The following is a 25788-nucleotide window of genomic DNA, read 5'->3' on the forward strand; positions in this document are numbered from 1 at the left end:
TCCAGATGTTCCAGTATCCGCATATACTGATGACACCACGGTCCTGGCCAGAACATCCCCTAAAGCATTTGAAAATCTAGGTCCAGAGGTATGCATCTGAAGGTACTTATCGCGTCATCTCTTACCTCCCAACCCACTCAAATTGATAGGCTGGGGGGAATCCGGGGTGTAACCCTTTGATAGAGGCGGAAAATGTCCATCCTTCCACTTCATTCGGTCTCCTACCGCACGGCCCCAGGGTGGGTCAGACCCAGTGTGGATTGACAGACCCCTGTGCACACTACAACAGGGGTAAGGTACTAGTGATTGGGCCGGGTGAATATAGTTGCGGGGGGGGGGGGGGATTCAAATGTCGGAATTTGGAAACGATGATCGCGATGAAGCAGCCGCCGACGGACCTCCGGCCGGGAGTAAGATCCGCTATCCTAACCCTCAGCCCTCACACAGGGCATGTGTGTTGGCTAGCGTTCCCCTCATCTGGAGAATCAAGACGCAATTTCGCTCAATATGTCAAGGAATAGCCCAAAGGCCAGTAACCAATCACCTTTATAGTGTCTTCTCACCGGTCCAGATGACCCGTAATGAAGATGAAGTAATGTTCGAACTCGACATTGCTGTTCAGTATTAAATGTAATGGGGTTGCTTCAACCATTTTGCAAACCATCATCAGTTCATCCATTACAATGGCGCCTGGAATCCAGAAATTGCGACAGTACGCGATTTTTTTCGCCCCGCTCGGGACTTTACCATTTGTTGTCCGGGCTCTGGAGTGGCAATGGTGGTCGGCATCAGCACTTCATCGGGTAATGGGCGCTTATCCGCTTGGCAACCCTAACCCCCGGGTTCAAATATTCTCTCGAGACCCCTTCATCATGTACATTGACGACTTTGTAACCGCGGAGGAAATCGATCATCTGCTTACTATTAGGTATTTCACAATCTCCAGTGCAGTTCAATGATGTCCATCCAGAAAGCTCCAAAGCCCCCACTAAATCCCTCTCCTTATCAGCAAAGACAAATACAGCCCCTCGATGGTGTACCCCGGGGGCAAGTCGCACATCGACACCAGCGAGCGGGTGTCTGAATCGGCGATCATGCCGCGAGATGATGCGATTGTCCGCCGCATCGAGACACGGGCCCTCGCCCTGCAGGACACGTTCATGCAGCCAATGAAAACCCAACGGTACGGGATCAACGGCTTTTACAACTTCCACTATGACTGGGACAGTCTGGTAAAGAAAGGAAGCCGAGTGACCACGTTCATGGTGTACCGTGATAATGGCGCCCATAGCTCTCCTCCTGAGCATGTAGCTCGGTGGGGTCCCCCACTGTGCCGATACTACATGCCTCCGGAACAATCCCGGATGATCCTTCAATGCGTGTCCCATGTGACACTTGAGCACTGCCTTTCTAAGATCACCAGTCTAGCCCGCGATCTTGCCCTGTGTGGTCTAGTTTGGCCTGTGCTGAGTGCCGACTTTCTGCAATCCTTGATATGCCATGGGTCCCACACCCCAGGCTCCAGAAACTCTAGCTCTTCTACCATTGCAAGTGGACGCACAGAACATGACATGAGAGCAGTCCAAGGCCAGCAATATAAAACCAACATATGAGCCAGTCGCACAGCCCATCAGTGAGGGCGAGTCTAATACATACCCAATGACGTCTTCTCTTGGCTCATCAGATCCACCCAAGCGAGAAAAGTCCCCTTCTTTACTGAAGACCACCCTTCGCGACTGGTCCCTCGAAGCACTGAGCTCCGTACTCAGCGTCCTATGTTTTGTCGCGATCATCACGATTCTCGTCAAGATTGATGGCAAGCTCCTCTCATCATGGAGTGTGCGAATACCCCCCAACACAATGATATCCATCCTGTCCACCGCAGCGAAGGCATTGATGATAACAACCATCTCGCAATGCATCAGTCAGCTGAAATGGTTGCAGTTGGTTGATAAAGAACATGGGTATTTTCTCTACCCCGTATTGGCCTTTCATATCGAACACCTCGAACTCCTAAACTGACTGCCCTATTCGGACTTAAAAATCTGCAGGATTTTGACAACGCGAGCCGCGGCCCAGCTGGCTCGTTCATGTTCTTTTTTTTTTCTGCCAAATCTCGACATTTTACTGCGTACATCGGCTGTCTAATTACAATCGTGGCCATCGCATTTGATCCCTGCACACAGGAAATATCAAGATATGTTTCAAAGCCTACTGCATTGCCTGGGCTCCATTCATCCATTACCCGGTCTCAAGTCTACGACAACGGTGATCAAGGCATCAGTGGCGCTAGTTCAGTGACAGGTAAACCATCGATCTCTCCCAACAAAACCAACTCAACCGACTAAACATTGATCAGGCGCCCGAGACTTCCCCATGCGAGCAGCCTTCATATCCGGACTCTACAACCTCACCGAATCTGCCGCATTCAACTGCCCCGCCTCAAACTGCACATACCCAAACTACGACTCCATCGGAATAACCAGCCAGTGCACCAAGGTCACCTCTCAGACGACACACAATCTTGCAACACCACCACCAATGGCTACGTGGACATCTGCACCTACAAGACCCCCTCCAATTACACCCTCTCCGCGTATTCCACCTCTGACGCACCCAGTGGCTTCCAATTCACTCAAGCCAACACCAGCATCAACACTTCCTACTCTTACGTTCTAGGCCCGGAACTCTTCAGTATGGCATTGATTCGCTTCCCCTACGATGACACCAGCGAAGAAGCTACAGATGCATGGTTAAAGACCCGGCAGGTCTACGAATGCTCCATCAGCCTCTGCGTGCACACGTACTCGAACTGGACCGTCACGAACGGAACGATCAACCCCGGCAATATATCCACCACCGAGGTGAAATACAACGGATCCAGCCCGGTCCTGAACTACACCACGAACACAAACAGCAATAGCAGTAACTCATCGACAACCTTCGCCGCCAATATGTTTGATACAACCCTCATGTACGAGATCCTCGCCGACATCTTCGACCTCTCCACCAACGCCGCCTCTGACATCCCCGCCACCATTCATTGGTGCTACTGTTGGGGTTGAAGGAAGATGGGGATGGGGAGGTTCAGGGAGATGAGCAGGAGGGCAGATGGACGGTTGACGAGAGAGTGAAGTCTATTGCAAGTTCTCTTCGGTATTGATAACCGGGGGGGGGGGGGGGGGGTTTCAGAAAGTCCCTTTAATAATGCAATGCGTTTTACGTTGAATATTCAATATGAACCTAAATTAGGCACTTCTCGCGGTATGTAACTAATAGCCTTCAACAAACACCGTTCAATCAGTTCTAAGGTAATCAAGGTAGTTATTTGAGCTGTATTGCTTCTGGGTAGAGCTAAAGATAAAGATTTACATCAAATTGGCACCCTTAGTCGCTGGCCAGGATATCTAGTGGTAGGTCTCTTGCCGTTTCCCAGGAACTCATGGTATTAGCAGTCATCTCTACAACCAGGAGAATTTTGCAATGTTGAAAAGGCGTCTAGAATGGACTGATCAATTTCTGTACAAAGTATTCATTTTAATTGAAACGGTCAAGACCTCTCCTCCAAACATGCATTTCCTGAGTGGCAGTTTGATGTGCTTAAAGGATCAATCCAGCCTTCCGAAACAGTGCAAAGCTCTCCAGCCAGCCCCCGACCGGATTTTCGTCCGCCTCGAAACCGGTTTCCTTAAGCTTCTTCAGGCTCAGTTGCCGATCAAAGGTCAGCCAATAGCCCACGCTATCCAGCTGACGACAACCAGATCCCACACCTCCCGTAATCGCTTTGGGACGCCCGCACTCGGTAAAGCTGTCTTTAAACGCGGATACATACTCCCCCGGGGCTAACAGTGAAGTTACCTGCGGGAGTTCCCCCACCTTCAATGTATTGTCCTCCGTGTCTTGTGAATCCTCTGCAGGCTCCACACCAAACAGACCGAACCATCCTGTCAGCTGAGGCCACAGCTCCCCATATGTGCATGGTGCCTCTTGATCAGCAATGTTGAACAACCGACCATCTCCACATGTCTCGGGATGTAATGACGCAAAGATCATAAACCGCGCAAGCCTTCTACTGGAGACAGGACTAAACAGCGACTTGGCACCGGCTGTGGATCCAGGGAATGGTACCTCGACTGCACTTTTGTCGGCAGTGTCTTGTGCATGTGGCCCAATACCATTTTTGTAGGCATAAAGAGATAGATATTGCGCCCAATGCAGTGCTAGGCTGAATTGCGAGCCGTTTGGAGTAAAGCCAATCTGGATGTATGGTTAATTCGATCTGAAACCACATCACCCGGGAAATACATATGAGAAGACCGACAATTGCATCCGGGCAAACTTCACACCATGTCCACTCCTTTCCCTTACTTGCTGTTTCGAGGATCTCCCGGTATGCGGGATAAACGACTGTCTTAGCGTACTCGACTGGGAGATTTTTCGCCATTTCTTCGACCAACGGTGGGGTGAATGTTCCTCCGGGGACATAGATGCCGTATCCCTGCTCAACAAAGATTGTTAGAACTGTAGCAAAAATATCTGATGGTTGTAGGGCAGTCCATACCCTTGTCCCACCAGGAAACGCAACGAACTTCAAATTAGGGCTGATCATATTGTGAGCGTCAATGACGTTCTGTAGCATCTGGCGATTAGTCGCAACCTCTTCAATATCATCGTCAATGGCTGAGAATGCTGATGATTGTTAACTAACATCTCATTAGATCCCCCTATCACAGTAGATTGCCTACCCAGGTAATAAATATGTGTCACGCCCTCAATTCCCTGTACGGCTTGCTTCAGGTTCTCGGCCAATGCAGGACCATCACAGCCTCGAAGGTCAATCCCCGAGACAAGTTGCAGATCTGGCCGATTCGAGTCCGGTTCCGGCCAAAGTGTCTCCGACAAGTCCAAAGGCCGGTTCGTGATGGCTGTAACCTTGGAGAATGTGCCAATCTCGGGGTACGGACTTAAGAGCTGGTTTATCAAAGCCCAGCCGATTAGACCCGATGCGCCGTAAACGATCGCGTGGTTGAGGTTGTCGGTCATTTTCGGAGTGAATAAATTGGATCGTGTCAAATTTCTGTTTCTGTGCTCTTTTTTTTTCGATGGGAAGACCAGTTTTATATGTGAAGTTGCGCGCGGCAAAGCTTGATCGTGCTGCTCGTCGGGATCCAAGACGGGTTTAGCCGGTCCAACGAATCGGTTTACCCGGTTGGGTAGCTCTGCATCGGTACATAATGTTTGTGGTTCTCAATTTCTGTATGACGTTTTAGAGCTTGGCGGAGGTAATGGGATGAATAAAAGTTAGTAATAAAAACACTCTTACACTTGCTGCCGGGTTGTGTTTGTTTTTGAATGGGAAACCTATGAGTAGCGGGACGAATAAAACATCTTCTGGATAGGATTTTCGGCGAGATGATATTTTGAAACTCGATCTGAACATTTTCTGGACTCGATCAGATAAAAGAATACTAACTCCAGTGGGTAGGATGTTGGATTTTATCGTGTCAATATTTAATTTCATCCAATATCTAAAGTTACCATCACTTTAGCTTCTTTGATATTTCTGTGTTCCGTCAATGCTTTAGTCGTCTGCGAATTTATGGTGTTTTCTTCACAGCTCGGTCAATCCAGAAGCGCGTAGCGATCATGCCTATCGGTCTTGTTAGATCCGAATTATTATACTTAATGCAGAATCACTACATCTGGTCAATGTGGTTGCGTCTGCTAAAAGCTGCCTGGCTATCAACTTACGGAATAATTCTTTCCTTTCATGGGCATGTAGAGTCACGCACATTGAAGCCGTGGAATAACAGAAAATGTGATGGCATGGGAGAAAGGAAGAAAGAACGCAATTCGGGATTCTCGCAAGGCTTTAAACTGGGAATACGTGGGTCATGTGATTGTCAGGCGATGGTCGTCTTCTGTCGTCTTCTTCTCTTCCCCCTCTTCGGCTTGTGTCGAACCATCCATCAAACAATTGTTCACAGCCAGGGCCTTTCCACCAAACTCTGCCCTTTATGGTACCCGGGCTTTCTTCTTATTCCATCCCTTGGTCAATACAAGGTTTTGAAGGGTCCCTCCATCTCAATTGTCAGAATCGTCAGGACCCCTCCATTCCTGCTACCATGCTAAGCGGAGCACCTCCCCCGCTATCCCATCTTCCATCTCCAGCGATTACTTGCTTATCTACCTGTTGTATTCAAGAAAAAGCTGTATGATTAACCTCATCCACACTTTTCATCTCCAGTCACAGTCTGCCCCAGCTCCCGAATGACCCGGGTTTGACTAGGAGCTAATCCAGGTGGCGGCAGAGGCCCGATGTTCAAGATCAGCCCCTCGTCTTCAAACGCCGCTCGCACGATAGTGGTCCCGGGGCTGCTGGTCAACAGCAACTTCAGCGGTACTACCACAGTTGGATTCTCAACCAGAGCAATCAGTTTACCCAGCACAGGCAATGCCTCGGCCTCATATTCTTCCCGCTCTAACAGAATGATTCCGTTGATGATACAGCACACGGTCCGCATCGCTGGAAGCTGCCGGATCAGCGCATCCAAGAGCTGAAGCCAGTCCTCCTGGGACGCCAACGGGTCGGTTGGAATTGGCAGGAAACTCGTATCGAATTCATGCTGTCGCAGGAGCTGATCGATTAGGCTGCAGACCATCGCGTACTTCCTTCCCACCAAGCCGGTCTCCGTACGATCTACTTGTAGCCCCCCGAACCACGACAGGGATAAGAATCGAGGCTGATCTCTCAATGCCTGAGCTATGGTGGTCCCAACTACCGATAGTGGCGAAAGTCCACGGAGTATTGTGGTCGGTCGGGGGTCCCAGTGGATCAACAACTTAGCAGAGTGGGGGGAGATAATCCAGAGTCTGAAGGGTTCCGTGTGTTCCATTTGTTCTGCCTGTGCCTGCTCCTTCTGTGAAAGACGTCCTTTCATCTCGATTGCCAGAGCAAGGTCAACTAAATCACCATTATGCGTGTCAAGTAACTTTCGCACGGTCTCCTGATTCATCCACATCTGACGAAGGGGAATATGGCCTTGCGGCACAGGACTCGGCCCGCGGCTAAGCGGGAAGGCCGTGTAGGAGGGCAGAAACCCGTTAATGGTTTTGAGGTAGATGATCTTCTCTTGCGCAGCGTGAAGTTGGTCTGACCATACAGGTGCATAGTTAGTCCTCTTTTGATGGTGGGATGGTCCAAAGCGGATGGAGACTCACAATCTTTGCTCCGTAGTTGCAAGTGAATTTGTTTGACCCGTTCCTCCACGCGCCAGTCGTGCTCCGTCAACAGATCTTTGATCGAGTTTATCCCATCCAACGTGCTTTGCTGACCTTCCACAATCTGCTTATAAAACCGCTGGGTTTGTTGTGAGTCTGTAACCCATGCGTCAGCATTGCATCGGCCAACGTGGCTGGAAGCTGTATGGGAGACAGCAACGGTCACCTACACATATACAACTCATTTTGCGGATATTGTAGGCAGAGTTGTTTCTGTCGCGGAGCGGGAACGGCTTCGAAGCCAAGGTAGTCATGGCAGTCGCAAACATGGTCGCCCAGCATTGCATGGCTTTTGTATCGGAGTACGCCGGTCGTGGGGGCAGTTTATAATCGTCTATCTCCAAATCCTCATCTTCGCAGGGCCTGTCATTTTCCATGGCATGTGTCGAGAGCGGTCGGTTTGGCACATATCGTTCAGATGAATAATGGTTAGGATGATCGACGAACATGGCATAGTACTGGGAAAGTCGATTGTTCGACGAAGGCCACAGCAGGGGGCTGAACGTCGGGCCGCGGGGTTGGAAGGCTGCGCTCTATCATCATGTAGATGAGAGATGGTCACAAAACATCAACTGCAGAGGGGCAAGGCTGGAAAGGGTCCCAACACCAGACAAATAATTGTTTCCGGGTTCCGCATTGGGGGAAGGATCTCCACTACGCGTTGATGAAAGGCCTGGGCCGGGTTGGCCCATTGCGTTCGTATTCTCATGCAGCTACGCGCGGTTACTCTCTAGTATGGCTCCACCCCGATTTGGGAATCACTTTCACTGGACTTGTCCGGAATGGCTGGGAGCTCATCTGCATGATCCCCCTGAAATCCGACACGTCAGCTTCCGAATATCATTGGGCTATAAGACGAACGCTTGCCTCAAGGCTCGAATCGTCGCGTTGCTTCTGCAAATTACATTTGTCGCAACATCAGTTCTGCTCCTTCTTCCACACTTATATCAAGCTGGCTGTGTGGAACAATGGCGGACTTCGAGGGGGCAACGCCGGAAACGGGGCAGTCTGTCAGTTTTGGCCCCAGCACTGCCCGGGAGATTTTGACCACACCGACTCCGAATGTTGCGGACAAGTCATGTCTCTCTGGGGAAGATACTGCTTGGAAGGATACACCTTTCGCAAACGAAATCCAATTTCTCAAGATGCGGATCGAAGAACTCGCCCGCCAAGCAGCAGGTGAGGCCAATTCTCGCCAGACGCAGTTGCCCGCAGTAGGCTCCGATGTAAATGGTCGACTATCTCAGCCTCCAACAGAACGGTTCCGATATCAGCAGATGAAAGAGTATATGTACCGCCACCGAAAGGAGTGGGAGACTAATATGGGACCGGGCTTATGGGAGTTGAAGCGCGAAGGAAACTCTTTCCTAGGCTTTCGGCCTGAGGACGGTCCGTGGGGTTTCCATTACAATGTCCTCTCCGACCATGTATACAACCGACCCTATCCATTCCCGCCCAACAATGAACTCAGCAAACTTTCCCAGGATCCAGTCTCCTTAGATGAGTTTGATCACGTCGTTGACTATGGCAGTCGACGCGAAAGACTGCGCAAGAACTTTGAGTGGGAGATGGACCGTCTCTATCTCATGGAGGAAGTTGATCGCCGTCAGCGAGAGCGCGAGCAGCCAGAGAATAAAAATAAGGTGAGCAAGGAAGATGGAACTGAAACCGAAAATAAGGCCGGGGTGCACGTTGACCAGCAGGCTAGACAGCAGGAGCCCGCGCCTCAGCCCAAACTTCGGCGCCTGGACTGGTATGGCTTTCAGCGTGGTCTTACTCGTGCCGGAGACATGTTCTCATGTGAGATTCATGTGCTTCTCGGGGAGCCCATTGTGCAAGACACCTTTGCTACCTGGTATGGCTATTCTGGCCGAGCAGCCCGCAAGCCCAAGGTGTCTCAGGAGCATCACCCCATCGTGAGCACGGCCCCCGAAGAGGCACCCTTGCCTGAGAGAATCCGGATTCATTCCACAATACTGGTAGCAATTCTGCAGAAGATTATAGGATCCGCTGCCAACAGCTTGGAGGGGATAACGGCGGTAGTTTTCATTCGGCCATTTAAGGCGTTGGAATACTGCGAGCGAGCGCTACGCGACTGGTGTGCAGCACTGGAGAAGAAGTTCATGACTTTACCCACTGCCGTGGAGGAAGAGATGCAGACCAACACTTTCCAGTCTACCGTCTCGAAAGCAGGAGAAGAGGAGACAGCTGTAAGTGCCCCGGATGACAGCACCCCGACAACAGCAATCCAGGCAAATTGCCCAGGTGGTGAGGATGGCCGGGGAGAGCCGGAAGAGGAAGACGAGGAATTTAGGGAAGAAGAGGAGATAGATGATCCAAACGATGCGACCAAGTCCGTCGAGGCGCTGAATCATCTGCACTGTCTGCTAAAGTTTATGGATACTTCTATTGCCCCCAAACGCGCCCACCTGAGCAACCCGCAATCCCGCAAGGTCTGCTTCTCCGACCTCTGGTACCTCTTTCGCCCCGGGATGGAGGTGATTGGAAATGATGGGAAGCAGGCTTACCGTGTGGTTTATGTCACCAGTGCTCCACACTGCGTCGTCCCAGCGTGGCAGCGGTTCCGTTCATCAGTTAACAAGCCTGAAAATACTGCATTCCGCGTCACTTGTGTCTACGTAGACTTTGATGGAAAGTCTCTTGGTCCTGTTTCGCGGATCTTTGCCATCAAACCATTCGATGGGCAACGGGACCTCACAGCATTGGAAATTTATCCTCTCCACCTCCATCCGCTAAAGCGGGCGGACTTTGGGGAGTCGGAATGGGCGGAAGTGGAAACTCTGTCCCCATCCAATCGCAGTTCTCGATTCCGTCAGCAACTTATCGACCGAGGTCGGAAATTCCTCGAAGTGGCGGCAGTTAAACATATGTATTATGCGGGACCTGCTATGGGGGTACGCGACGATGTGGAGAGCCAAGTGGTGGTCGATTTCGAGACCGCTTTTGCTGTAGAGGATCCCGAGCAACAGCGATGGAAGCCCACACTAGAACTGCTCGTTGGAAACCAGTATATGGAGACAGAGAAAGAAACTCCCGAGCACTGTGAAGCCAGCTGCTGCCGAAGAGACCATGTGCACTACGATGCCTATGTGGACGAGAAACAACGGACACATTACATCGACAGTCTCCTCCCCAAGACTGATACCAGCGATGAACAGCCATCGATTGCCATTATTCCACGTTCTTTAAAGGAATTGCAGAGGGGGTCAAGAAGCACCCTAGCGGTTTCAGATGACGAGCTGGTTATCATGTCTTACCGCGTATTTGGTTTTGTACTGCGAACGCGAAAATGGGGTAAGGCAGTCATCTTTCTCCCACTTTCTCCCTTTTGGCCGGACCATCTACTGACAGAAACCTCTAGCCAAGCTTGACCTATCGTATCTAACTGAGGTCCATCCTCCCCAGACGGGTCCAGCCGACCCGGGCATCACCAGCCCGGAGTCGTGGGATGATGATGAAAAGAAGCCTGCCACAACCTTTGGACGTCTGGTACTGGATAAGAAGCACAAGCACATGATTGTTTCGCTCATCGCCCAGCACTTTCGAGACAAAAAGTCCACTGCAGATCACCGAGAACAGGTGGATATTGTCAAGGGCAAAGGTAATCTTTCACCTGGCCCCGAAGAAATGCTGGCATGATGGCTAAATGAGATCATAGGCAAGGGTCTGATTTTACTTCTTCATGGCGCTCCAGGAGTGGGCAAAACATCCACCGCTGGTTCGTAGTCTCTTTTCAACGCTCGTATGATTTTAATGTGTTGACAAACATCCAAAATACAGAGGGGGTGGCGGAGATGTTCCAGAAGCCACTATTTCAGATCACCTGCGGCAAGTAGATTCATGGCTTTATTATCACTCCGGCTAACACCGTCTTAGGAGATCTTGGAACTACGGCAAAGGAAGTGGAGAAAGCTTTGGAGACTACCTTTGCCTTGGCCAACCGCTGGGACTGCATTCTTCTGTTAGATGATGCTGATGTCTTCCTCGCCCAGCGAACCAAGGAGGACTTTCAGCGAAATGGTCTCGTTGCCGGTGAGTGGGATGACTCTACACCCCAGAGAGGCATGCTAATTCTGAGCAAGTATTCCTCCGCGTGATGGAATACTATGCAGGCATCCTTTTTCTGACCACCAACCGAGTTGGTTACTTCGACGAGGCCTTCACATCGCGCATCCACGTCACCCTCTACTACCCAGAGCTGAGCTCCGACAAGACGGTGGAGGTCTTTAAACTAAACATGGAGTTAATCAAGGAACGCTTTCGCCAAAAAGGACGACGGATTAACATCGACCAGCTCCGCATTGGTAGCTTTGCAGCGCAACATTATGCCGATCACGAGAATGCGCGCTGGAATGGCCGGCAAATTCAGAACGCTTGCCAGACCGCGCTGGCTCTGGCTGAGTTTGAGGCTCAAGGAAACAGTCATCGAGCAATCTTACGGCCAGACGCGGTCGTGACGCTGTCAGTAGCCCATTTCGAGATCGTGCGAGACGCCTACCTCGAATTTACTCGCTACATTAACAAGCTGTATGGAACTAACGCCTCGCGGCGCGCCCACGAGGATAAAGTGCGAGCTATTTGGCTGGACGAGGATGACAACATTGTGGCTACCCATGGTGTGGACAGGAAGTCCCTTTTCCTACGCTCAGTCCGCAAACAAACGCCTGCTGATCTTCCCTCCGCTCCGACGCCTGGGATTCCGCCTGCGCAGATGCTTGGAATGCACCGGCCCGTATCCTCCGAGCAGTACTATGATTACAGCTATGGAAACCCTACTACTGGAACATCAGGCCAACTTGGCCCTCGCTCCATTCCCGGACAAGGACAGTGGAACGTCCCGGGCCCGACGGGGCCCCGCGGAAGGGCGGGGACGGGGACTGGGGCGGAACTGCCCCCGCCGCAGCATCCACCGCCACAACGACCGATGGGCGGTGCTGGGACGAACCCAATTTGGACTGGGCAACAAATGTATGACTATCCTGCTGCGGCGGGGGTCTCGCCCCCGCACAAGCATCCGGGCTCCCGCGCGCTCTGACCCCGGGTACACGAGGCGAATACCCGCCCGGAGGGTCTGTCCCTGGGCAGTCCTGGACTGGCTTGCCTGTGGATTGCTGACAACTTTAGCGAAACCGTGTGCATCCTTACGGAAATTTTTACCCTTGCCCCGGAGGCGTGAGCATGTTTGTGCTAAGTACCTGCTTATGCTTATCCTAGTGGAATTCCCATCATCACAGCTATTCTGGTGCCTAGACAGCTGTTCCTACCGTGGGCTTTCTTTGATAGCCATCCCAATATGTACGCCTCAACTTACGGGACTTACGCAGAAGACCATTCGCTGTCCTAGACACAGTCCCTCTGTTCTCATACAATGGTCACCCGAGTCCACGGTGAGACAGTTTACAACCCTGTCGGAGAGAGGCTATAACTCGTTCCGAGCGCTGCACAGGGTCATCCTGAGAACTGGGGTAAAGGGTAATGACCCTGGAGTGAACGATGTAGGGCACTTGGGCTGCAACACCAGGTCACACCATCAGCTAATAGAGCCTCTACCGCATCCGTCAACTCGCCATTGAGCTTGCAGTCTGTCAGCAGGAAATGCTACTAGTAATATGTAATGATATTTGTCGGCTTCTGTATCATTTTTTTCTTTGATTCGACTCGTGCATCTTCTCCGAGGATATTTCAACGCTCATCCGGAAGACATGCATCATCTTCAAGAGATTGAAACGGAAAACCAGTGTCGAAGAAAACGGGGTATTCGTCGCTCAGGCTGCCATAAGAAGCTCTGACAAGAGATTATAAGCTTGGTACAATTCTAGGAGTCCACCTGCAAGCGTCAGTGTGTGTCACCAATATCAATATGCAGACAATGTCAGACTTCTATCCATACGACCTTCCCGTTGATCAAAGATGTCATATTGCTTGGGTCCAACAAACTTGTTTCTCCGTCTGAGTGTACCAAGCATTGATTATAAAAGCTCCCTCATCTCGTCCACTCCAATCCCGACAATCAACTCAAGCGCATTTCAACTCAACTGCACTTTCTATACTCATATACTCACTTCCACAATCCAAGCCCCCCACCACAGCCAAAATGCTCATCTACGTCGGCAAGCTCAACTACTCCCCCTACGCCTCGGACGAGATCATCGCCGTCGTCTTCCGCGACAACGTCCAGGTCGGAGACCGCGTATCCGTCATCCTCCAATGGTCCAAGGACGGCAGTGGCCACGTGAAGGCGAACTCCAGCAACGACGGTACCGTGAACAAAGTGAATGCCAGCTCCACCAGCGAGAGGGACATCGAGTTCTTCAATCATGAGAAGGAGAGTACTTATTACTGGTAAATCCCGCCCGTGGCTTGCCTTTTCATATGATCTGGCTCTGGGACGCGCTGACAGGGTGGGTGGGGCGGGCTTAGGTACAAGGGAAAGATCTCGAATACCAAGTTGACCTTGACAATGGTTAATAAGAGTGGACAGGAGGTGGCGAAGAATATTGAGCTGCATCTCAGCTTTTTCTAAGCGCACAGGGAGATGATTTGGATCTTTTTGGCTACATCCAGCTGTGACATGGCTCAGGAGCTTCATGAGAGTCTGTACGGTCTCTCTCTCTCTCTCTCTAATCGCTTGCTTTTGTTGAATCTGATAGTCAATCCTGAGGATCAGTGATATCAGATTCTTGCATATTTTCACTCCCATTCAAGATGTCCATCAGTTTGTAAAAGCCTCAGCCCTCTCCACCCCCGTTCGTCTTGACCTTGGACTGATATATCATTTTTACCTACGCCCTGCAGAATCTTCCTGCATCACCAGCCCAGCCCGCACACCGACTCCAGTGCTAAATACACTCGCCTTCTTCACTTCGGTTGTAGCGGTCAAGTTAGATAGACCCCTTCACCTGCACATTGAATGTCCTACCGATATTATTAAGTATAATTGATTGATTCCCATACAAGCCAAAGTTACCTAGATGTATAACTTACCTTTTTCGCGCGCCGACCGTCTAATAAACACCCCCCTTGCCAAACCCAGTATCAGGGCGTCTACCAACCACACCCTCCGCAGCCAACCAACCAAGTGCCAACTGCCCGCGTCGATCCAAAATCCAGGGTTTAAGGCTTAGCCCCCCCCCCCCCGAGCGAAAACCAGTTAGCGTCAATAATGTCTATGTCATTTCCCATCGCCCCACCCAAGCAGTTAGTCTCACTGGCTAGATAACATTCCAGCTCGTGTTCACTTTCAGACAGGTATCCATCCGCCCATTCTGGTCTTTTCCCATTTCGCGCGCTTCATTCATTGGTGTAAAACACACACACACACAAATACAAATTACCGCAGCGCATTTGCCACAGTCACCGGCCCCAGGTGAGACATCTAGGTCATGGATGGCCCAATGAATGAATGAATGAATGGTTCGGCCTAGCGGCTAGATACAATTTAATATTAATAGTACAAAGGAGAAGAGAGGAGCCAGCCTGTCAGGGCGAGGTTGGCCCAGCCCGGTGCAGCTCATTGGGATAACTAATCAGCAGCGTTAACCCAGGCTAGACCCTGGATAGCTAGTGCATATCGTAGAACTATTAAGCTTACTTACTCTGCTCTGGTCTTTAAATAAATGTCCAGGGTTCTCTCCTCTTCTCCGGCGAGGCGCTCAACTCGACTCATCAGTCATCACCCTCTCTGGTTCCCTTCCGGGTATCCCAGAATCCATCCCCCACTGCACACTGCTACTGCCCGCCCATGGACCCTGATTTTAGGGCTACAGCATCATCATCATCATCATCTTCTTCTTCTTCTTTTTCTGCATCATCTTAGTTCTCGTCTTCGTCTGCGTTCTCATGTTACCAGCCAATATGAACTCATCGCGCTATACGCGCCTTGCAGTCCTGACCATTCCAACTCTGATCCTAATCTTTCTCTTCTGTCTGAACCGGGACCTCCTACCGACATCCATCAACGACGCCGTCAGCGCCCCCGGTTTCCCGGATACTACTACTACTACTACTACAACTATCACCACCACCAATAATCATAATAATAAATCGCCACCCAGCAACAACCTCAAGAACAATCTCAAACCACCCCGCCCCTCCAACGAAGCGATATCCGGCATCCCGGACAAAATATGGCACTCGGCAAAAACCACCAACCTAACCTCCGACCAAGATGACTGGATCGCCAGCTGGATCGATAAAAACCCCTCCATCCGCCATGAACTCCTCACCGATCTCTCAGGCGAGGCCTTTGTGCGATCGCACTACGCTAACACCCGACCGGATATCGTCTCGGTATACGAAGCGCTACCCATCCCGATCCTGAAGGCCGATCTCCTCCGCTACCTGATCATCCTCGCCGAAGGTGGAATCTGGAGCGACCTCGACGTGACCTGCGACGAACCGCTCGGCTCGTGGGTTCCTGCGGCGTATAAATCGCAGGAAATTGACATGATCGTGGGTCTGGAATTCGACCTCGAATGGCGTGGCGAGGGGACGCAGGTCGCCTCGCAATTCTGCAACTGGGTGTTCGCGGCGCGGCCATCTTCCCGCAATTTACAGGCGGTGGTGGATGCTGTCGTGAGGAAGCTGGGTGAGATCGCGGCGTTGAATCGGCTACCGATTGCGGATTTGACGCTGGATATGCTGCCGATTGATGTGGTGGATGTGACGGGGCCGAAGATCATGACAATCGCACTGTTGGATGGCTTGCGAACTTTGCTGGGGCGGCCGGTCGATGATCGTGATTTTCATGCGATTAAGACGCCGACGTTGGTGGGCGATTTGCTCATCATGCCTGGCAATTCGTTTGCCGCGGCGCAGAACGGGTACCCTGAGGACCAGGGGGAGAAGTTGGTGACGCATCATTATGCGGGGTCGTGGAAGGAGGCGGATAAGGAGGCGAAGGAGAGGAAGAAGGCCCAGAAGGATCAGGGGAGTGGGAGTGGGGCTTCGTGAATTGAGGGATGGAAATGTTGATAAATTTGGGTTGCATGTTGGTTGGGTTTGGCGGAAAGCCCTGTATTGCCCACAGTGTACATACTAGTCTCATTGAAGACTTTGGCGAAACATCTGGAGATGTGTAATCAGTGCAGGTCAACGTTACTTACCAGATAAATCTTATACATTGTTCTGAAAGATAGAACCCCAGGCCTGGGATTGAATGATCGTCAATCACACAGGAACTCTCGAACTAGAAACTATAATCAGTCCCATGATGGGATGATAGTAGATGCAGGCGTTTATCCACGAACCCTGCCATATGATGGCTTTGAGGGTTGGAATTACTGAACCCAAATCAACCCCCTCTTTACTTCCGATCACAGTCAGCATGGGTCAGCAAAGGTGGATCTAGACCTAGAACAGACCTAGCACAAGCACATAGAAGCTTGGCCTGCCATTCACTGAGTTCCTGGTCAGCCACTGTATCCCCCCTGGCATGTGGGGAGGGAGAGTAATGATCATTGTGAAGGAATGCAACTTTATCCTGGACCGCTTTGCGGAGGAAGAATGTTCCAAATCGAGATCTGGCTGTCATTAAAGTTAAGTTCTCCTCATCTTGCTTCGGTTCATGGCTGGGTCGGAATGATTGGGATTCGCTGCTCGACTTCTGCCATCCCACCAGGTACCATGTAACTGGCAACTGCTGCGTGGATTGCCCTTTTCAGGCCATAATTGCATGTAAAAGTTTGGAAAGTGGCGTTTTGTGTAATGGGAGAGTTGTGGTTGATGACCCCTCAACTCAGATGTGACATCCGACCAATATAAAACCTCCGACATACATCATAACTGATGGTGCTTTCTCCGGACACCTCTCTGGCATTCAGTACTCAGATTACCTTCACAATGTCGATCGCCTATCCAGAGGGAGAATGCTTCTTCAAGCGCTCCGCATTGAAGACCTCCACCTATGATCCGGACAAACCAGAGCATTTCTATGCCCACTTTATGATCGAGTATATCTGGAACCGGCCAGCCTTTCATGGCTCCGATAGCACCACGTCCCAGTATGAACTCTACTACCATCCGCGCTCCGCATACAGAGTGGTGAAGGGGGAAAACTGGAACACCAATTATGGAAACTGGGATCGCATCTCCATCTTGTATGGTAAAAATCCCCACAGCGATAAATACAGATGTGTGGAGCATAATCTCTGTGTTAACGGAAACCGCTTCCGGGATCAGGAGAAAGGAGGTTCTCTGGAACCGTGGTTTATGGTGATGCCGATGCCATTGTTCGCCAAGCGAGAGGAGTGGATACTTATTGATGTATGTCCCGACGAGATGCTCTGAGTGAGTGACGATATGCTGATATGACTCTAGCGGACAGCATGCATCCGCGCGATCTACATCCCAGTCGCGCAGCAGGCCTCGGAGGACTATCCGGAAGTATGCACGTTCCTGCATGTCAATCTGGCAATCCAGAGGGATGTTAGCATCATGACCCATCGTGAGATAAGAGATCTCGATACCTACAATGATTATATTATCGTCGATCGCGCCGAAACATTCCCCCTGGACTCTACACTTGGCCTCGTCGTGGATGGAAGGTGGACACTGGCAGTCAGCGTCCGCAAGCTGGTTACTCTGCTCTCGCTCCCGCGTGCACTTCGAGGTCATAATTGCTTCTCGTCACACAGCATCGTGATGGTTGATCGGAAATTGACACCCACCACAGGAGCAGAGGTGAAGAAGTTTTCTGACTCGGCGGATCTGAGCTGGACCACTGTTGCCGGTGCGAACTACGGTCTGGCTATTCAATGGAAGCCTCCGCAGGCAACGACGTGGCTGGTCGGCTTTATTCAAAACAGTCTGACGATTGCGGTTGGATTCATTCCGGTCATCGGTCCCCTCGCCGCGGTTTGTTTCCCATTGGCCTGGACCGCCGTTACTAACCCTGAGAATTTTGAAAGTACCCTCAAATGGGTTATTCCTGTCGCAGACCTGGCGATGCATGTTTCTGAGGAAGTCCGTAAAAGTGCTAAAGAGCAGGAGAAGTACTTGCCCACAGGGTGGACTGGTAATCCCGGCGAGGTCTTCGGGTTCACATACCGCAAGACCGAGTCTGGAACTCAGCCTGCAACGGATAAAAAAGCTGCACCAGCAAAGTCCGTGCCTCCAGAGACTATTAAGAAATATGAGGCAATTCGCAATTTCAAATACTGGTCACTCATGAAACCTGCTTCAGCCCCTGCTCCGCAGCCTGTCAAAGCAAAGGATGCGCCTCCGAAGGCAAAACAGGTGAAATCCGTTCCTGAGTTGCCTTTGCAGACTCCCGAAAAGCCATCCCTTGATGACTTAAAGCCCAGTCCGTCATTCCAGTTTGCTTCTCAGGTTCTGTTTGGTTCGGGTGATATCTCGGCCACCACGGAAAATAATCAGGGTATTTTTCAGAAAGACTCAGATGAATCTGAAGAAGCTTCGGCAAACCTCTATGACTGGATGGATGACTATCTTCACGAAGAGCTGTCTGGAGATTAGGGAGCTGAGGGAGCTGAGGACGAGTAGAGTGGTGAATGACATGCTAGGATCCAAATTAGATTGTGTTTTTCATCTGGCTATTACAAGCAGGAATTCTCGTGGTTCCATCTGTCGCTGTTTTGCGTCCTTTTCCCCGCTTGTCATCTAAATACTACCTCTGCAGACTGAGTTTCCACTCTGATTCGGATACTATATATATCTTTGCAAATGCCGGTATAAAATATCACCACATCGGAATCCGAACGGGAAATGGGAAAATGATGGAATATGCTGATGGAAATAGTTCTCTGTGTCTAATACTGGATTTGTTTAGTTTATCAACTAGTTTAGGTCACATAACAATGATTCTCTTCTCATTATGTGTCTGTCAAGTTGAGAATGGTGTGAGATGCCAACAACGTGCGTTCGTGCCCACTGCGGGTAGAGCCGGGACATAGTAGTACTAGTCCTATCCCGGTCTAGTCGACGGAATTTCCCGGAACTCACACGACTGTATAACGGCTGTCAGCATTAACTTTTGCAGCAGCATGCCTCTGCATTGGATCAATATGTGATGAATTCAGTCGATATATGTGCATCCATCCCATTGAGAAGGGTCTCTTCAGTCAAAGGTATGTCCACCCTGTTTGGAAACCATTCAGGCAGGTATCCTCCTCCCATATGACTCGTCAGCAAGAGTTTAAAGACCAGTCCAGTGTTGCTGTAGTTGATGGCCTCGACCAGGCTATTGAGAAATGACATGACGAGATCCATCCCAAAAAGTCTAGAAGAGTTATCATAGAAGTCGATGCCATCGATCATGAACAATATCACACTCTGTCTGACAGGCTTTAGGATATTCTCAAGAACACGACACAGGGACACGAGATCGCGCATCGCAATGAGCTGAAGGCAGTTCCAAGTTAAAAACGTCAGATCAAGGATGCCTGTCTCTGTAAGAGAGAGAGCCAGTTGCGCAATAAGCGATCGCATGATTCCGTCGGCTCCGGATACACAATCACTAGGCTCTAGGTGTAATCGGCAGAAGAATGTTATGGGGTGGATGAAGGGTGCCTGCAAAACGCTCCTCATGAGCAGAGCGCACATGTAGCTGAGAGGTGAAGCAATCTCAGCTTGGAGGGGGTTAAATCCCGTCCCTGAGACTACCAACGTCCCCGATGTCATGCTTTGAAGCCAATAACGGAACCGGCTGTCCTGGATCACGGCCGAGACCTGGTGTTGCATGTCTTCACCTAGAGAACGCCCGAGGAGATATACAAAGTGTCTCTCTGTACCAATGCTTTCTACGACCGCTTCGACAGCAGTAGTTTTGCCGAGGATGGGTACGAGGTCCAGGGCAATCAGGACTTGCTCGAGCGTGATTGATGGCGTGACTGGCCGAGGAGATCGGTTCAAGCTGAACTGTTGAGTAAATGCTGCAATAGTTTGATTCACGACTTTGTAGTTGTTAGATAGACACAAACAGATCTACAAATAGGTAATTTGATCTTTATACTCACCCACTTGAACTTGATCATGTAAGAGGTCCTGGAGGGTCTTTTTCGAGACAGTCGACTGTAGAAGCTTATTGATATCTCCGTGCATTTGATCCACTCCCTTGCCAAGTCGTGCAACATTCAATCCTGTGTCGTGAACCTCGATGCTCAAACAAGCTTTGACCGCTGCCTCAAATGCACTTGCCTTGTCGCTTACTGCCGTAGTCACTTTATCTTCCAGGTCCTTGCCATAATTGTCTCCTAGGAAAAGTGCCTTGGCGCCTTGCCGTAACCCACCTCGAACTAGAACGGAGATATTAGCTTCGTTTAGGGACTAAGGGTGCGACTCACAGCCTTTGTGGTTCTCCACCCACTGTGTTATTGACTCCACGGCATCTAGAATTGCCATGTACAGCTCATGCGCCCGCTGAATAAGTGTGTCATTCCAAGAGTATGCATAGAGATACGGCGATGTTTCGTTTATTGAATAGGCCAACGTATCGAGGGAGTTGAGAATGGGTTCTCGCAGTGCTTCTATGCGATTTGCAGCCTAGGACAGAATGAGGTCTGAGGCCTTGTTCGTGTTCCATGGGTCAATCAGAGGTGCGGAGCTCATACTGTATAGACAAGGGTCAGGCCCCCACACAGCAATCCCAGGTAGTCGCCATTCGGTAGGAGTATCGTCAGGAACTCCAGTCTGGATGCTGCGGTTCCCGCTGCGCGGAGGGTTTTGCAGAATGGATTCTTCGTGTCGCGACCATGATACCGGTAATTGATCGCCTTTTGGGCCTCTGCGCGTACCTGATCCCATGTGGTGGCTCTTTCAAAGATGCGTTGATATTCGGGGCTCTGGGACTTGCCCAGGATCTCTCGCATCACCCTGCGAAAACGATCCTTTTTCTGTGCAACTCTGGTGGTGCTTAATTGGGTGGGTGAAGGAGTCGCATCGTCTGGAAAGAGATCACTTACTTCTCTGGCGGGGCCGGTGGGGTTCTCTTCTGCTGGATGGCCTTTTCAAAGGCCCAGGCTGGGTTCACGGTGGGGGCGTGGTGCTCGATCCAGGGTCCGATTTCGTCACTCGCATCGATCATGGATGGAGTCTCGAACATATTCATTTGGAAGTCCATATGTTCCATGCCCGAACGCTCTGCGAGAAAAAAGGTATATCGTGAGCTAAGAATAGCAAGGGGAAGTCTGTTGGAAGGCGGGGTTGGGCCGATGCTGGCCGGGAAAACAACGTGACAGGCGCACTAAAGCTGAAGCATCCAACCGATAGGGCGGCGGATTCCTCATCCCCTCTCACCCACGCACTCGATGCAGCTACCATCTAACATCCAGCCACTCCGATCCACGGCCCCTAAGGCGTCTGGCAATCATGTCCCCCACTTTTGCAAGCGGCGCCAGCGATTACAGGAAAGGCGTGCGTGCCGACTCCGAGCTGAGTGAGCACGCACTGTCTATCCTTCTTACAACCCCTCATTTCAGTTTCTTGTACTCCGTGTCTTCTCCTCATCCATACATCCGTGCCTTTCTGGCCTGTGCAGATACCCGGGTACTAGCCAGCTCTGCTGGTCTGCAAACTTGACCAGCCGGCCTGATCGACCTTTGTCCAAAGATGGTCTCGCTCTCCTCTACAAAGGCAGGTGCGGTCGTAGCTGAAACCCGGTCACAACTGGTATTCCAACACTCACACATATAAGGGCCGCGACATGCATAATCTAATCATTTCCCACAGGCTACGGGCGCTTCCGAGCCTGCATTATCTAACCCCGACGAGCACGTTCGAGAGCCGCAACCTTCAAATCCAGAATACAATCGACTGCAAGATGACGCTTTCGATCCGGATTCAATTCCTCGAAAAAGGCTTGGTATATGGCTACAACAAGTCCAGACTGTGATTGGCAGATTGGACGGGCTGGATGAACGTACACAAGAGCTACGGGGCCTCTTAGGGAACATTTCGGGGGAACTAAGCGGGTTGAATTCCAATACCACCCAATTGGGGCTTCGGAGAGAGACAGCAAAATGCCAGTCAGAGCAAGGGGATGATACAGTATCAGAGGGCCATGAAATTAGGTCGATGGAGCCGAAACAGGGGACGGAACGGTTTCGGATAATCGGAGAACTGCACTACACTTCATGGCTGAATGCCGCCGTACTCAACAAGGCATCACAGATCTATCGGGGCAAGGGCGAGTACCATGCAATTGATGTCCCATTCAATGAGCCAACCGCCTCGGACATTCTCTTTATGTCGAGAGGGGGGTGGAAGATCGGTAATCAGAAGCAGTTAGAGATCGATGACGAGAAAGTCTCAAAGCTGGAAAGCCTGCCAGAAAGGATACGGATCAACTCCTACAATCTTCGATACTTCCTGAATAAAGAATTCGGTGACGACAGTCTAAACTTCAGGGAGGTCTCGAGCTTTTCTATACTGCGACCATTTAAAATGCTGAATCACTTGGAGAAAAAGATCCGGGCTCGCATAGAAGGGATGGAGAGGACTTTAAATGGACTAGAAGGCGAGATTGATGAGCATAAACTGGAGAGAGACATCCTCGTGGGTTTAATCGGGGATTGGCCAGGTGTACTCGAAAACCCCACCAACTTGGCCAGTTTTATCAAGAATGGCCGGTGCCTGCTGCAGTTTATCGATGATATTCTGGTGCCTGAACGAACACGTTTAGCTGCAGGACCTGAGACAGTTCGCTTTGCTGATCTCTGGTTTCTTTATCCTCGAGGTTCGCTGGTATATCTCAAGGATCGCAGTGTTCCCCAAAAGATCTGGAAGGTTATTCAAGTGACTGGAGGCCGTCGCTACCTTCAGAAGCTCAATGATATGCAAGGGGAAGTTAATCCCTTGTTCTCACCAGTTGTACTAGATTGTTTCTTTCTTGACTACGATGGAGAACGTTTCGTGCCTATATACCGATCATTTGAGGTGACTGGATTCGAAGGTGTCCAGACTGTGAAGCTGCTTCCCATAGTGCCCTTGGCCGTGGCTGAAAAAGACCCAGACTTCTTTGACAAACAAGCACTCTTGGATCGGGGGAGGCAGTTTGTTGAATGCACCAAGCAAGTGGGCCACTTGGAATTTAGCGGTCGCAGCCACTACCTTGATCCCAATGGCACAAAGCTGATCGACCTGGTGGACGGGACAGCCCGAAGTGCCTTATGCTACTCCGAGCGGATTGACAGCGAGGTGATGGTTGACTTTTCGCGGGCATTACAAGCAGTTCCAGGTTGGCGCCCTGAAGCCACAGAGCTTAAACTCAATGAAACGAATGAAGCGGAGGTTGGAAGCAAAGGTGTGGATAAGGACGGTCGCTGGGACCGAAAGATGGCGAACGAGCTCTTGGAGGAAGAAGGGCGCAAGCTACGGGCCTGGGAGTCGGAAGGGAGTGCGCCGTCAGCAGATGAAGATCTCTTGTTACTACCGGACCGAGTCTTTGCCTTTGTTCTGTCCAGCAGACAATGGGGTATGGGTTTACCAAGTATTCTGTTGAGAGGAGGTATTGGCTAATTCTACCTTTCTACTGCTAGCATGCCTGAGAATTGGGGAGGGGCCAAACGGCGGAAATGCGCTGCGAGAAAGGGTTCGCGATGAAAACCCGTGGGAGAAGCTACAGCTCCTACAGGGCCACAAGGAGCTGGTCCAGTCGCTGATCACTTCACACTTTTCTCGGATGCACTCTCCAAAGATTCATTTTGATCTAATGAAGAATAAAGGTCAGTACCCTCCCTGGCATTGCAAATCGACTTGATTCTCTGACGGATACGTAGGCAATGGGGTTATCATACTGCTGCATGGGGTTCCCGGAGTAGGCAAGACTTCAACGGCCGGTATGCCAAACTGTAAAATTTCCGACCTTTTGGACAGAACTTACAGGTTTCTAGAATGTGCTGCCATTAGTAGCAATAAACCATTACTCCCAATTACCTGCGGTACGGTGTTCATTGCATAATTCAATGGGATACACGGATTTACTGGCTAACTATACGCCAGGCGACCTTGGCCTGACTCCTGGGGAAGTAGAGGATAAACTCAAAGAGGTCTTCCGACTGGCGCAGGAATGGGGCTGTATTATGCTCTTGGATGAAGCAGATGTTTTCCTCGCCCAGAGAAGCGTCACTGATACGAGTCGGAACGCTTTGGTATCCGGTAGGGATGAATCCTCTCTACATTCTGGAAATACCATCTCACCCCAAGGCAGTCTTTCTCCGTACGCTAGAGTACTACGAAGGGATACTTTTTCTTACTACAAACCGCGTGGGAGTCTTTGACGAAGCCTTCAAATCGCGCATCCACATGGCTTTATACTACCCTCCCCTCACTTCCTCGCAGACAGTAAGGATTTGGCAGCGGCATATTGATAAGGCAAAGAGAGCGGGCATCAATGTCAATGAAGATGACTTGCTGGACTTTGCCGACAAGATATATCAAATCCAGAGCAAACCACAATCCAACTCCCTCTGGAACGGCCGTCAAATTCGCAATGCGTTTCAAAGTGCAGTGGCTTTGGCCGCTTTTCACGCAAACGATGGGCCAATCCATCTCGAGCGCAAATATTTCCAAAATGTCTTCCATGTTTCAGACCAGTTCAGCACCTATATATGGACCACCAAGAATTATCAGACGGATGCTGACCGCAGCCGATTGTCAATGGTTCGACGGGACAATTTCGAGTATCAATCCTCCAGTTCCGGGGAACCAGCCCTCCAGGTACAGCAACAACAGAGTCAACCTGGTTCCTTCCTCCAGTCCACATACGGGCAGGATGTTCCGCGTTCGATCCCAAATTTCGGCGGACCGAAGCTCCCACAAGGAGGAAATTTTGCAGGGGGGTTTCCATATTCCGCACAGACCCAGCAATTCGAGAACATGCCAGCTGCTGCGATGCGACCAGGCAACAATCTAACCCCCGGGGGTGGTCAACAGTTCAACCCGACATTTCAGAGTTCGGCCAATCAGGTCCCCAACTATATGATGAATACCGAGCAGCAGTTGCAGTATGCCGCCCAACAGACGAATTTCAGATCTGCTGGCCAGCAAGGAATAGCCCCACCCATGCAGGCACCGCTGGATCAGCCAATGTTTGCCACTACACAAATGACCCCTCAATAAGCATTGTGACCGAGGCTTTCCCGAGATAACTAGCCGGTAGAGCAACTACTAGTCCTATACCAATGGAATATTTATCCCCTGTCAAAGACGGTCATGCCGGATCATTGCGTCCCGGTCATTTATCAAGATCCCATCTGTTAGTCAACCAATCTTCAAACTGCAGAAAGCACAAACATGAGCTAGAACCTTCAACAATATTTGTTCTATCGGCATATCAATAGATTTGCCTTTTATTCCCATCACTTTATGGCCCCAAGTGCTGATCGCTGCGGCGAAAGGAGTACCACCGCCAGGTCACTTCTGGAGACACCCGGTCAGAGTCGGGCAGTCTATTATTGGAGTAACCAAGATTGATCAATTCTCCACCCCTTCAACCTATCCCGACACTTTGCTACAACTGGCTCGGGGTTG

At 50.6% G+C, this 25788-nt stretch overlaps 9 protein-coding genes across 9 annotated transcripts; 6 read left to right on the top strand and 3 right to left on the bottom strand.

Moving 5' to 3' along the window:
* Nucleotides 1-1832: 1832 nt before the first annotated feature.
* Nucleotides 1833-3065, top strand: BO70DRAFT_376776 (uncharacterized protein; the record flags this gene model as incomplete). Its single annotated transcript, XM_025545149.1, has 2 exons — nucleotides 1833-1837; nucleotides 2360-3065. The coding sequence occupies 2 exons, from the start codon at nucleotides 1833-1835 to the stop codon at nucleotides 3063-3065; spliced, it is 711 nt and encodes a 236-aa protein (XP_025403424.1).
* A 319-nt stretch (nucleotides 3066-3384) lies between these two features.
* BO70DRAFT_82393 (SDR family oxidoreductase) lies at nucleotides 3385-5439 on the bottom strand. The gene is made up of 5 exons (XM_025548753.1): nucleotides 5324-5439; nucleotides 4746-5254; nucleotides 4562-4689; nucleotides 4322-4498; nucleotides 3385-4257 (listed from the first exon to the last, which is right to left on the bottom strand). Exons 2-5 carry the CDS (start codon nucleotides 5041-5043, stop codon nucleotides 3601-3603), a joined length of 1260 nt encoding a protein of 419 aa, XP_025403425.1. The 5' UTR covers nucleotides 5044-5254; nucleotides 5324-5439; the 3' UTR covers nucleotides 3385-3600.
* A 785-nt stretch (nucleotides 5440-6224) lies between these two features.
* BO70DRAFT_392650 (uncharacterized protein) lies at nucleotides 6225-7658 on the bottom strand (the record flags this gene model as incomplete). The annotated part of the gene is made up of 3 exons (XM_025546297.1): nucleotides 6225-7153; nucleotides 7222-7377; nucleotides 7460-7658. 3 exons carry the CDS (start codon nucleotides 7656-7658, stop codon nucleotides 6225-6227), a joined length of 1284 nt encoding a protein of 427 aa, XP_025403426.1.
* Nucleotides 7659-8426: 768 nt separating this feature from the next.
* On the top strand, nucleotides 8427-12337 carry BO70DRAFT_410604 (uncharacterized protein; the record flags this gene model as incomplete). Its single annotated transcript, XM_025547259.1, has 8 exons — nucleotides 8427-9491; nucleotides 9534-10596; nucleotides 10664-10903; nucleotides 10961-11020; nucleotides 11083-11130; nucleotides 11179-11334; nucleotides 11385-11950; nucleotides 12014-12337. The coding sequence occupies 8 exons, from the start codon at nucleotides 8427-8429 to the stop codon at nucleotides 12335-12337; spliced, it is 3522 nt and encodes a 1173-aa protein (XP_025403427.1).
* Nucleotides 12338-12903: 566 nt separating this feature from the next.
* BO70DRAFT_358429 (uncharacterized protein) lies at nucleotides 12904-14134 on the top strand. The gene is made up of 3 exons (XM_025542293.1): nucleotides 12904-13644; nucleotides 13723-13899; nucleotides 14098-14134. The coding sequence occupies exons 1-2, from the start codon at nucleotides 13397-13399 to the stop codon at nucleotides 13823-13825; spliced, it is 351 nt and encodes a 116-aa protein (XP_025403428.1). The 5' UTR covers nucleotides 12904-13396; the 3' UTR covers nucleotides 13826-13899; nucleotides 14098-14134.
* An 818-nt stretch (nucleotides 14135-14952) lies between these two features.
* Nucleotides 14953-16402, top strand: BO70DRAFT_358430 (glycosyltransferase family 32 protein). The gene has a single exon (XM_025542294.1). The coding sequence runs from the start codon at nucleotides 15157-15159 to the stop codon at nucleotides 16252-16254; it is 1098 nt and encodes a 365-aa protein (XP_025403429.1). The 5' UTR covers nucleotides 14953-15156; the 3' UTR covers nucleotides 16255-16402.
* A 740-nt stretch (nucleotides 16403-17142) lies between these two features.
* BO70DRAFT_410606 (uncharacterized protein) lies at nucleotides 17143-18906 on the top strand (the record flags this gene model as incomplete). The annotated part of the gene is made up of 2 exons (XM_025547260.1): nucleotides 17143-17565; nucleotides 17620-18906. The coding sequence occupies 2 exons, from the start codon at nucleotides 17143-17145 to the stop codon at nucleotides 18775-18777; spliced, it is 1581 nt and encodes a 526-aa protein (XP_025403430.1). The 3' UTR covers nucleotides 18778-18906.
* A 361-nt stretch (nucleotides 18907-19267) lies between these two features.
* On the bottom strand, nucleotides 19268-21343 carry BO70DRAFT_410608 (uncharacterized protein; the record flags this gene model as incomplete). The annotated part of the gene is made up of 5 exons (XM_025547261.1): nucleotides 19268-20213; nucleotides 20277-20555; nucleotides 20604-20802; nucleotides 20871-21162; nucleotides 21222-21343. The coding sequence occupies 5 exons, from the start codon at nucleotides 21341-21343 to the stop codon at nucleotides 19321-19323; spliced, it is 1785 nt and encodes a 594-aa protein (XP_025403431.1). The 3' UTR covers nucleotides 19268-19320.
* A 1160-nt stretch (nucleotides 21344-22503) lies between these two features.
* On the top strand, nucleotides 22504-25377 carry BO70DRAFT_283188 (ATP-binding protein; the record flags this gene model as incomplete). Its single annotated transcript, XM_025539078.1, has 6 exons — nucleotides 22504-23731; nucleotides 23796-23981; nucleotides 24036-24095; nucleotides 24150-24197; nucleotides 24259-24414; nucleotides 24467-25377. 6 exons carry the CDS (start codon nucleotides 22504-22506, stop codon nucleotides 25375-25377), a joined length of 2589 nt encoding a protein of 862 aa, XP_025403432.1.
* Nucleotides 25378-25788: the final 411 nt, after the last annotated feature.

This window comes from Aspergillus heteromorphus, assembly GCF_003184545.1.
Source record: "Aspergillus heteromorphus CBS 117.55 chromosome Unknown BO70scaffold_2, whole genome shotgun sequence".
Classification (NCBI taxonomy): domain Eukaryota; kingdom Fungi; phylum Ascomycota; class Eurotiomycetes; order Eurotiales; family Aspergillaceae; genus Aspergillus; species Aspergillus heteromorphus.

What these genes read in the sequence shown, in the direction of transcription:
- BO70DRAFT_358429 (XM_025542293.1), top strand. Translation starts at nt 13,397, where the DNA reads ATGCTCATCTACGTCGGCAAGCTCAACTACTCCCCCTACGCCTCGGAC. An exon ending in AAGGAGAGTACTTATTACTG is followed by an intron (nt 13,645 to 13,722) that starts GTAAATCCCGCC and finishes GGGCGGGCTTAG; the next exon opens with GTACAAGGGAAAGATCTCGA.
- BO70DRAFT_358430 (XM_025542294.1), top strand. Translation starts at nt 15,157, where the DNA reads ATGAACTCATCGCGCTATACGCGCCTTGCAGTCCTGACCATTCCAACT.
- BO70DRAFT_82393 (XM_025548753.1), bottom strand. Translation starts at nt 5,043, where the DNA reads ATGACCGACAACCTCAACCACGCGATCGTTTACGGCGCATCGGGTCTA. An exon ending in GACACATATTTATTACCTGG is followed by an intron (nt 4,690 to 4,745) that starts GTAGGCAATCTA and finishes AACAATCATCAG; the next exon opens with CATTCTCAGCCATTGACGAT. An exon ending in CGTTTCCTGGTGGGACAAGG is followed by an intron (nt 4,499 to 4,561) that starts GTATGGACTGCC and finishes TTTGTTGAGCAG; the next exon opens with GGATACGGCATCTATGTCCC.